Raw genomic sequence first — 11,482 nt, 5'->3', positions numbered from 1 at the left:
CGTGGGCAGCTTTTAGAATCTACAGAGAGAGAGAGAGAGAGAGAGAAAAGGAAGACGAAGCAGTGCGTGCAGGTGGCCGTACTGAGTGACACCACATTACAGTTCCAATATGCATACTAAGGCAGCTAAAGAGATGGAGATCGTTAATGTCTCGTTTAGTTGATCGATGTAGAAGATGAGGGCTTGGATGTGGCGCACTCATCCTTGAGGCCGGTGCTCGTAGTTGGGAAGAGATCGAGAGTCCTGAGAGATCTACGGTTCGGAAGCATCATCATGGACGTCCATTCATGGCCAAAGGCTTCATAATTCGTTTCTGGTGCTTCTTCGGCGTTGCTGATCTCCATCTTCTCTAGCAGATTCAGCCCTCCGTTTGACTCCTGCAATGATCACAAAATGTGTAAGTATCAAATATGATGTTATATCTTCATGACTATAAATGATGTTGCACATCAGTTTTGTAAGAAAAGAAGAAAATTGGAATGAGGAAAAAGATCAAACACAACAACAAGTGCATACAACCCTGCTCGATGGCTTTTATAGCATTTCCTTATTGTAGCAGTAGAACACTAGAATTGATTGTTCAGCAATAGCATTTTGCGAGAACAGAAGTTTACTGATGAGAAGGAAGAAATAGAGCTGGATGCGAGTGGAGAACCAGATGAAGGGAGTGAGTTGGAGTCGCATGGTGGAGCGAATGAGGGAAAGCAGTAGCGTCCTGCATGCAGTACAACTGGTGATGAGGGAGTGAGTGGCCCGAGCAAAGAAGTTGGTAGTGCCTGCTAAGCCTCCTTCGAAGCTTCTGCCTCTCTCTAGCCTTGTGGTTTTGGAACCAGTAGAACACGTTCTTGCCCTCTATCCTGCCATAGTTGGAGAGATGTGCTGTTACTTGCTGTATCTGTTGAGCACTTGGGGTCCTCACCCCGCTCCTGTACATCTCCTCCAGTATCATCAGTTGCTCTGGCGTCGGACACCACCGACTAGAAGGCGACTGAGGCATCTCTCTCTCTCTCTCTCTCTCTCTCTCTCTCTTCTATATTTGTCTCTTTCTTAGCGTCGATCCGTGGTCTGGGTTTGGAGACATATATAGAGAGAGGACACATCAGAGGGGGCACAAGGAAGAGAGAGCGAGAGAGACAAACATGCTGTAGGGAACTGTAAAGGGTTGAGGGATCGGCAAAGGGAAGGAAAGTCCCGTCACGCTGATGCTTTGTTCCCATACGAAGCACTGTGGGAATTCAATGCTTTTGCTTCTTTCTTTTCTTACGTTCCTACGTGTCTATTCACAGACAATATGTACGAGAGAGAGAGAGAGAGAGAATGACACGCAGCTTTGCACAGGATTAGGAAAATTATAAGGGAATGATGCCACTCAACTTGCATTCCAACAATGGCGATCCGGTTTCCTCATATTATATGGCGGTCATGTTCAAATACATTGTCTTCCTCGTATTCCGTCACCTTTCTCTTCCACCATCTCCTTCTGTTACTCTTATATCGTTGAACACATGTTGTTGACTGCAATATCATGCAATAATGAAGGACCAAGGAGCGAAGTAGAAAAAATGATTATTTTTTTCATGGAAGTAATTATCTATAACAATTTTTGATGGAAGATCTTCCTAAGAACGTACAAGAAGAGTGATGAATAATCCGCATTATGATCCTATAGAATCTTACATCAATACCTTCTTTAACTAGTGCGAGTTTGCATTGAGTGAGGTCTTCTTAAAGCAATCTATCTATTCCCATGCTCCTTGCATCCATGGTGTTCCTGAAGCATAAGAACTTGTATGCAAGTAGTGCAGCAGAGGAGAGAGAGAGAGAGAGAGTCCTTGTGTTGGCATTCAGTATTATGAACTAGCTTTGTGACTGCATGTGTAGTCACGCATCACAGACAGGTTAAATGTTTCAACGGATAAAGGACAAAGCCTTGGCTTTATCTGGAGTCAGCAATTGGACTCCTACGATTCTGTCTAATCCAACTGCTTAAGCTCTCTAATGCTCCGAAGGGAATGTCTCCAACGTAGATTTTTAGGCGACGAAGTTGGTCGCAGCAACACGTACTACTTTTTCTTCTTTTGCCAACAGATGATGTATGCGTCTGACTTGACGAGGCAAGGAGGAGAGTTGACGACACGCTCAGTGACCCATTAACTACTCAGCAGATCGAACCTGGGAATGTAAGGAAACAGGATATTTTGTGGCGTTCCTAGAATAAGTTAATGCAGCTCTTGTTCTTTTTTGTGTCTTTTCCATGGCCTGGGAGATGGTGCGAGATCCAGTGTCATCGGATTTTGTTCAGACAAGATCAAGTCGTAATCGTCAGTGCAATCTGTGGCTTTGGTTTTGTTGTTGAATGTTGACCATTGGTTCTCTAGTAATGGCACGTAGATCCATGCATGGTGGACCAAGTAACCTGTTCTTTGGATCTTAGTGCTTGTTTAATCTTCTTGCACAAAAGCCAACGCTTTTCTTCATTGCATCAGCTTCATAAAACTTGATCCGTATTAAAAGGAAGTGTAAGTAGATTCCTTGTGTATAAAGGCTTTTCTTCCACCTCTGCAATGCCACTGCTTGCTGCATTCCCAGTCTCTTGCGTTGACCGACAACATTCCAAAGCAGCCGCTCTCCACCGAATCACACGTCAGTGACGACGACAGTGGGGAAGGCATCAAGGCAACGCCTCGAAGTCCGAAACGTTTGCAGACTCTGAAGTCTATCGAGTGACAAGACGTCCGCTTCAGCGACTCTCTTTCTTTGAGAGAGAGAGAGAGAGCGTATTGATGCAGCAGCTGTCCACTGTGGCAGATGATAAGCCTGCAGCGATACGTTGACCAGAATGCTTCGTTTACTAATGCAGGCAAGTTAGATGAGACGCAGTGGTATAAGTTTAAAGGAGGAAGAGGAAGAAGAATCTCTGCGAACAAAAGTCAACTCGAATACTTTGATCCCCACCTAGAGAAGGGCTACAACAGCATCAGAGGAAGTCATAGCGCAGTAGGGCACGCAGTGCCCAGCCCGACGTGACATTGTCTCCCATCACCTCATTCTCCTCCCTTGCACGCCAAGTTCTCTCTCTCCCCATGCCTGACAATGGTAGGACATGAGCGACGTCATGAGTCAAGTGTTGCAGACTCACAGGAACGAGACTAAATACTTGCTTGCACTCGCTCGCCCATGCCGGATATATATATATATATGTAAATGCTTACATAGAAATAACTAATTATTTTAATTTGAAATAGGTTAAACAATTATTTAGTCTTTTCAATATTGTAATTTATAAATTATATTTGCTTTGTAGTAAGTGGTTTCTTCCATCCAATCTTACAATTTATATGTAACATAATAGGTGTTATAATCTTCACTTAAGATGGCCTTCATATCAATCATCCCTATTAACTTCATTGAGTCTAAATCATTAATGAAATATATGCTTAAACTCATGCTAATAGTAGCACATTCATGGATATAAGTCAATTTATTTAAATCTTAATCTATTTTTATGAGACTAAATTAATGTGGTACATCAAATTCTTCGAATCATAAAAAAAAAAAAACATGTTTCAATATCACTCTCAAACTAAAAATTAGTTTCTCACAAAGAATTTGCTATAGCTTTTTTTAATAGCAAATTAAAGTTGTGGGTAGTTCAATGGAAACAGACAACGAAGGTTGCAGAGATCAAAACGGGGAATAATACCAATAAACTTATTCATTTAGCGGTTTTGGTGTCGACCCAATGAATGCACTACTAACATTGAACGGTTGAGATCGCTTCCTGATGATAGGCGAATATTTGAGCCCGTAAGATCTATAGTTGATGAACATATTCAAACCATACGATATTAAGAGAGGATACCGACCCACAATATTGTCACCAGATCATTACATCCTATTTAAGGACAAACACCGAACGACTCATAAATATTTATCAAAATACCCTTGCTTCCATCGAGTATATATGGGATTTGATTGCATGGAGTGGAAATCATCCCATCCCATAATCCTTTATCTGTCTCTCTACAAACATTTGGTATGAAAGTTTTGTCTTGGAGATTCCAGACTACCTATTCTCTCCATTTGTTGTTGAATTAATTTAGTTTAGCTTATTTAATCTTATTACTATTATTATGTTCTTTTTTTTTTTTTTATTATTACTATTATTTGGATTAAACTCCCTTCCATATGGCAGGAGAAACAATGGCCTTTAGTCAGACCGCTAGAATTGGAGCTTGTGTGTTTTGTCTTGGGTTCATCTCCTTCTTACTCGCTATATTTGCAGAAACCTCAAAGGTCCTTTCTTACATCTCAGAACGAAATGTTACAGTGAGCATCCATGATATTTTCTTTCAGAAAATTTATATTCTTCTTAGACCTCACACGGTTGTTGCTATTCATTCATGTGCTTGATCGACAGCCTCCCTTCGGAACTCCAATCCAAGCAAAGGATGCAGTAATCTGCAAATTCCCAGATGATCCATCCATCTTACTGGGGACTCTATCTGTCGTCACACTCGTTCTAGCTGCCATTGCAGGGCACGTTGCTGTTTACTTCCCTTACAAGGGCAAGTCGGTCCCAAGAAATGCTTTGTTTGGGAGCGCTACCTTGTCTACATTCTTTGTCCTCGCCGAGTAAGCAAACGAGCCGGCTCTCGAACCTACCCTGCGAGAACTCCTTCATGCTTCTTCACTCACATGTGCTTCTTTGTGGTTTCAGGGTACTCACGGTTCTGGCTTTGGTGATGCTGCTGTGGACTACCATCAGCGAAAGCCTCCACAGGTCTCGCAACGTGCACCGTGATCTCACCACGCAGTGCCCAACCGCGAAGACGGGGCTCTTCGGCGGTGGCGCCTTCCTCGCCCTCGATGCCGCTCTCTTTTGGCTTGTTTGCCAGATGCTAACACTGAATGCGAGGTCGGATTACTTGGACGAGGACGACACCAAGGGAGAGTACGTTGACGTCTGCACCACCGAGTTTGATGTCGCCGAGAGGCATCTCCCCACCGCGTAGACAGACGTGGATAAACACAAGGTTGGCGACTCGGCATTGTTGATATTGGATCGTCCGTCTCATCGAGGGTCGCGGGCGTGTAATTCTGCTACTAACTCCTGTGATTAGGCCAATACATTGATTTCATCCAATAATTAAGAAAACATGAGTACGTACGTTAGTTGATGCATGAGTCGCCAGAGGATACAAAACTTGTTCTATTTACATGCAAAAATATTTCTGCCTAAAGATTATTAATCTGCGCTTATTTTGTATTCATTGTTAACTGCTCTCTTGCAAATCCACAAAATTAGCATATTCCAAATAAATAAAAAAAGGAAATAATAGTGACTATAGCCAATTGAGTCCCTATTTTTCAAGATAATTATAGATTACTTCATATAGTTACATAATATTAGCATCTCAGTTTCTATATTTTAAAAAAGTAATATTGTGATCCATACATTTACGAAAGTGAAACATTTAACTTCAATTCTCTTCGTATCGTCGAATTCGTCATGAATGGAAGAGATAAAAAAATAATTTCATATAAACTTTTGGCATTAACAAGAATGCATGGATGCAAACTCGTACGATCACCTTTTTTTTATATGTTTTTTGATTTCTAATCATCGATTAACACTTAGGTGATACTAATCCACCATATATTTAATTTTATAAAATAAGTATAGTCTTAATTTTTATATGATATCATGGATGCTCTTTCTCTTTGTGTCTCTGCTCTTGCCGTTATTATTCTAGTTCTACCGGATGAAGAACTTCTAGGCTTGCCGTTAGTGTTTTTATCTTCATTGCCCACTATAAGATGTTCCTCCAATCCCCCTTCTTGTACTTGGCCTAGGGGATGCCACATTTCTGCTCCTCTCCCTTGCCCCGGACAATCGGTTACTGGTGGTGCCATACGCCACTATTGGACTCGTCGTCGCTCCCATCATCGTTTGCCTCATCCTAGTAGTCTGACATCTCCATCATCCCTCGCTCAATTATGTCTCAATCATACACCAGGGCCTAGTAGCACTCCCACGCCTTGACGAAACTCTGTCTTACCAATTGTGCCGCGATGGTAGACCACCGATCCGAGGTGACCTTTGGGTACACCATCAGGGCCCACTCAAAGAGTTTGTCCTCCTCCCGCGTCCATGGCCTCAACACCATCCCTATGAACTGCTTGGAGAACATGGACATCAAATCACCCTCGCCCATCTGTCTTACTCTTCTTTCACAAGGAATGAGAGGGTTGGTGGTGTAATATTTTTTACTTGACATCGCCATTGGTCTGTCGTCTATAGCACAACCAGAGGTGTGTGAGGATAGCACGCGAGGGTGGCATTCCATAGGAGATCCGAGTGTTGGCCTCATGTGCCATCGACGTTGCCACTGGTTTGTCATCCACTGTGCAACCGGAGGCGCATGAGGTTGGCATTCCATAAGAGATCTGGGCGTCGACCTCGCATGCCACCGGTGCCGTCGGCCTTGTGCCCCACCAACGCTATTGTCATCCACAGGGAGGAAAGTAGGGAAGTTTATATGAAATTAATTTTTTACCCCTTCCATTTATGATGAAATTGATGACATGAGGAGAATTGGGGTTAAATATAACTATAGGGGGGTAATCTATAATTACCCCATATTTTCTCAAATTATGATGGTATCAACATCAATAAAAAATTTGAAAAAAATTAAAAAGTGTGTTTGGAGGCATAGATAAGATAAAAATTTCAAAGCTTCAAATTTTTCAACGTAAATTCAAAATTCTTATGATAAAATTTTTTTGAATCTATTATTGATTTGTTTTCAAAAGTCTCTTCTGTGAACTAAATGAGATCTTATAGTGAAAACCTAAGAAATCAAACTATAGTAGAAAATGTTTTACGAAGTTTATCTCTAAAATTTGATATGATTTCTACTGAAGAAGCTAAAGGTATAAATATATTGTCTATTAATGAATTAATGGACTTCCTTTTAGTTTATGAAAAAAACTCAACAGATTTTTGGATGAAACTTCAAAACATGATCTTCGGACGAAGATAAATTAGAAGAAGGACCAAAAGAAAAATTTTAAAACTAAATCTTAAGAAAGAGATCAAAATGGCAAAAGTTGTGACCGATCTCATTTGTAAGAGGAACTCTAATAAAGGTAACAAAAAAACTTGCCAATATTTTTGTTTAAAAAATTGGCATATTAATAAAATTACTAGTACAAAAATAAAAATCTTCCTCTTTGCTCTCATTGTTAAAAATATGGTCATTTTGAAAAATATTATTGAAACAAAAATTAAGAAAATTATTATGAGAAAAATAATAGTGAAAAAATGATGAAGAAAATATTTTGTTGATAGCATCTAATTAAGAATATTCTAGATCGATTTGATTTTTGGATAATGGATATAGTAATCATATAACAAGGAATAAAAAATTTATTTTAAAAACTTGATGATTCAATCAGGTCTACAGTACAGATGGGAAATGATAGTAAGGTACAAGTGGAAGGAAAATGAACAATTACTGTGAACATCAAATCTAATAAAAAATTTATTGACGATGTGATGTTTATTTTTGGTTTAAATAAAATATAATTAGTATAGGGCAATGAATCAATATTATGATATAAAAACTATTATCATTTGAATTTTTATGGGCCTATGCAAACTATCTCACATGATGATCATGCGATGAAATGCCATGATGTAGGTAGTGATAATTGAGGAAATATAACTAATGTGACGTATACACACAAAAATGACAAGACCATAAACTCCAATGATAATAAACTAAAAAGCCACACAAACAAGAAAAGTCGACATTCTCCTAAGAGACCAAGGATAACAAGAAAGGTACAACTAATGACCCTATCTTTGTTATGTTAGGTTTTGATAAGGATTCAAGAAAAAAAGAAAGAAAACATTTATTGTGATAACGAAGCATAAAATCATTATGCATCAATGAGTTTCTAAAGTCAACTAAAAAAGTTTTTAGATAAAAAATTATAACATAGTTATGAGTAGATAAAAGATTTTAAGCTATATTATTATGCTGACAGTGATTGGACTGGTCTTGGTCTTGCATATGATAGAAAAAATACTTTAAGATTTGTACTCAGGTCAAGTGTGATTTCATGGATAATAAAAAAACAAGGATGTGTTGCTCTCTCAAGCTCTAAAGTGAAGTATGTTGCGACTACAAGTATAACATGTCAAATAGTTTGGCTTCCAAAAATTCTAACAGTTCTCCAAAAAAAATAAGATTTGGATCAACTAAAATCTATTATAGACAAGAATCCCATCCTCCACGAGTACACTAAACACATTGAAGTTTGATATATTGCAATGACAAGAATCCCATCCTCCACGAGTACACTAAACACATTGAAGTTTGATATCATTTCATTCGTAAACTGATTGATAAAGAAAAAATTAAATAAACTATTACGACACCAAAAATCTTTGATGAAAGACAAATTATGTTTCTTCCGAAGACATCTTCAAGTTACAATTATTTTAAATTAAGAAGGTATGATAAGATTAATTTAAATAATAAAGATTAAATAAAATAAAAATAAAAATTTAGATTAAAATATATAAATAAGAATGAAAAAAATTATTAGAATATGATACATTATTTTTATGATCAATATAAATAGGTGCTCTTAAAAATCCATAATAAGATCAACCATGCACACGAACTACTAGAAAGTTCTTAAGATATTCTCAACCTTTGTAAAACATTGACGTCGAATCAGTATCCAACGTACACAGCTATCGCTGCGTCAGGAATGTATGTTTACTAGCTTCGTATTGGTGGCGAACTTCACATCGGATATGATCCACAATGGATTACGGGGTAGTCTCCCACCAGTATATGGTAAGGCCATCCCTTACAAAAAGAACATACTAGACTGTCAATTTGCAGAAGATCCAAGTATATATATAGTTCATACTGGAGACCAGCATGATAGATTGGTTCACGAACCCAGTTTCTGTTACTCGGTTAAGCCACCTGTGAATCGTGAGTCCATATGCTCATTGGCGATGCACGAGAAGCCAATGCTTGTTCTCATCTTGAAACTACTAGTAGCTGCTACATCAGCATGAGTCTCCATATATTCCTCATGTACACCACCAAGGACCACACAGCAAGGCTGGCGGATGCGTAGAGTAAAGCTACACCAGAAGCAACTACCATGTCTATCCCAGTGAGGCTGCACAAACAAAGAAATGAGAATTAACAATTAGGCCTTGAGGACAATACCACAGATACTCAATAGCATGTAAAATAATAGCATGACAACTTGGAGTCTCTAGTTGCAAGGAGTATGGTCAGTGCGATCATCTGCATCGCCGTCTTCCACTTCCCCAATTTATTGACCGCCACAGCCTGCCATCACAAATTGACATCAGGAATCTCTACATCAGATTGTTAAAAGAGAATTGAACGACAGAAGCAACCTCAAGAACTTTGCTATTTTGAGATGCAGCCCACTCTCTAACTGCTGACATTGTGATCTGCAAAGAGATACCAGAAGATATTATTAGCTGCCTCTACCGATGCTGTCAATGCAAACACGCTCCTAAACAGGGAAACCCTTTTCGTCAACAACATTACCAAGCACATGGTAGAGTAACTTATCTCAAGGAAACAAATTCATCCGTCAAGGTCTACATCTTCAAGCATTCTCTACAGGATTTAATTTTCATTACACTTTTCTAAACAAAAGGACTGAATTGGTGCATCTTATATTCCATTGGAAACAAAGCCTAAATTACATCATCAAATGACCAATTTTACAATTATTTTCCTCCACTGAACTCCTCAAGTTAGCAATTAGACGAATATAATAAGATGTCGCTTTCATTCCCACTGGCCATACAGTAACTTGTACTTTGTAATCGTATACATGGCAAAAATTCACCATAAATAATTAAAATGATTCTCTATATCACATGATCCTAGCAATACATTTTCATGATGACAAATGTTAAACACTATATTCCTATACACAATAAATTAAATTTCAGCACGATGCTGGCCCTTGGTAAATACCAATCCATATCAATTGGTACATCCGAGTTTTGACTCCTTGTCTACACCAACATTTTTATTGAGAAGTCAGATCTCACCAAAAAACTTCACTGGAAATCCAGATGTCATGCAGGTTAAGAAACCTACATCTGTTGCATGGATATAGGTGCAAGAATCAAATTTGGAAGCATATCATACAGTCCTAAGTAGTAATAAGATAAAGGAGTATAATAAAATGTAGGCAAAAGGTAATCCTACAAGCTTCAACATTATAAAGATACATTTTTTGAAAATCAGTTTACGAGATGCCTCAGAAACCCAGAATGTCTAAAAATTTATCTTGATGAGATCCCATGGATGTCTCTGACAAGTGAAAATGTTTTATAGAGCATGGATCCCATGGAGTCCAGCTCATATTACCTTGCATGTGTTGACAAGTAGACATTAAAAATTAAAAACTACATACATAAGCAAAAATTTTTTATCCATTCAATTAAAAATCAATCAAAATATTCCCCCCTAAGGGTTTGGGACGATGTATTCAGAAATATAAAAATATGCAAGGAAAAAGTAGCAATTTAGCTTAATTAAAATGGGGTTTGATGTCACAAGAAACTAACTACTGCCACATCTCCCAGTAATTTCTTGAAGGTACATAGCAAAATGTTCGTGTTAATTAGCTCATTATCCCTTTTACCAATTAAAAACTCCTCCATGAAAAACCTGAATATCTCAAATGTGAAATAATATTTTTTACCTAATGAAATATTGTTTTTCTCCACCAAGAATTAAGAAATTAAAATTAAAAAAAGTGCTATCAGTTCTCTGTACCACATGTAAAAAATTTTAGTATAGAGTTCCCTAATCAAATGGCTAAAATAAAATAAGCATAGATGAACCAGTATTCAAACTCCACATCAATTATGTTTTCTCTCTCAAAAAGAGGATTTTAATTAACCAAACTGTTAAGAAAAGAGAACAAGATGGTGCAACATTATGTTAACTCCAAAACGTTAGGAAAAAAGCAACAAAGTAAAAAGAACAGAGAGAATAAACAATATGAACCCAGGTAAAGCTGAAGTAAAAAATTTCAAAGCAAAAGAAAGTTAGATTTAGCTGGTTACCTCTCTTCCAATAATTGCAATTGAAGGTATTGTTAGAAGCCATGGTACCTCTCCAAATGTACCAACTTCCAAGGGTCTAGTACACAACAATACTAGTGTGGCAGCTACCATAAGCTATATTAAACCAGCATAAGAATTCAAATGAACACTTTAAAACTGTCAAGAGAAGTCCAATGATGCTATTAGGAACCATCTCATATCAACTAGCAGAGAAGAAACAAAACCTTGAGCACGAGGCAATGGGAATACCTTGTCAGCCACTGGATCCAAAAATGCCCCAAATGCTGTTCCCAGATGCTTCTGAAGTATACCAATATTTTGAAA

At 38.1% G+C, this 11,482-nt stretch overlaps 3 protein-coding genes across 3 annotated transcripts; 1 reads left to right on the top strand and 2 right to left on the bottom strand.

The window, feature by feature from the left end:
- Positions 1-155: 155 nt before the first annotated feature.
- LOC135666610 (WUSCHEL-related homeobox 3B-like) lies at positions 156-997 on the bottom strand. Its single transcript, XM_065178203.1, has 2 exons — positions 656-997; positions 156-377 (listed from the first exon to the last, which is right to left on the bottom strand). The coding sequence occupies exons 1-2, from the start codon at positions 995-997 to the stop codon at positions 156-158; spliced, it is 564 nt and encodes a 187-aa protein (XP_065034275.1).
- Positions 998-4,203: 3,206 nt separating this feature from the next.
- Positions 4,204-5,015, top strand: LOC103994388 (uncharacterized). The gene is made up of 3 exons (XM_065178202.1): positions 4,204-4,296; positions 4,421-4,635; positions 4,721-5,015. Exons 1-3 carry the CDS (start codon positions 4,204-4,206, stop codon positions 5,013-5,015), a joined length of 603 nt encoding a protein of 200 aa, XP_065034274.1.
- A 3,683-nt stretch (positions 5,016-8,698) lies between these two features.
- LOC135666604 (cardiolipin synthase (CMP-forming), mitochondrial-like) lies at positions 8,699-11,473 on the bottom strand. The gene is made up of 5 exons (XM_065178197.1): positions 11,408-11,473; positions 11,159-11,272; positions 9,461-9,517; positions 9,304-9,389; positions 8,699-9,213 (listed from the first exon to the last, which is right to left on the bottom strand). The coding sequence occupies exons 2-5, from the start codon at positions 11,267-11,269 to the stop codon at positions 9,093-9,095; spliced, it is 375 nt and encodes a 124-aa protein (XP_065034269.1). The 5' UTR covers positions 11,270-11,272; positions 11,408-11,473; the 3' UTR covers positions 8,699-9,092.
- Positions 11,474-11,482: the final 9 nt, after the last annotated feature.

Source organism: Musa acuminata, unplaced genomic scaffold (genome assembly GCF_036884655.1).
Source record: "Musa acuminata AAA Group cultivar baxijiao unplaced genomic scaffold, Cavendish_Baxijiao_AAA HiC_scaffold_1111, whole genome shotgun sequence".
Classification (NCBI taxonomy): domain Eukaryota; kingdom Viridiplantae; phylum Streptophyta; class Magnoliopsida; order Zingiberales; family Musaceae; genus Musa; species Musa acuminata.
This window is presented reverse-complemented; position numbering and strand designations above follow the sequence as displayed.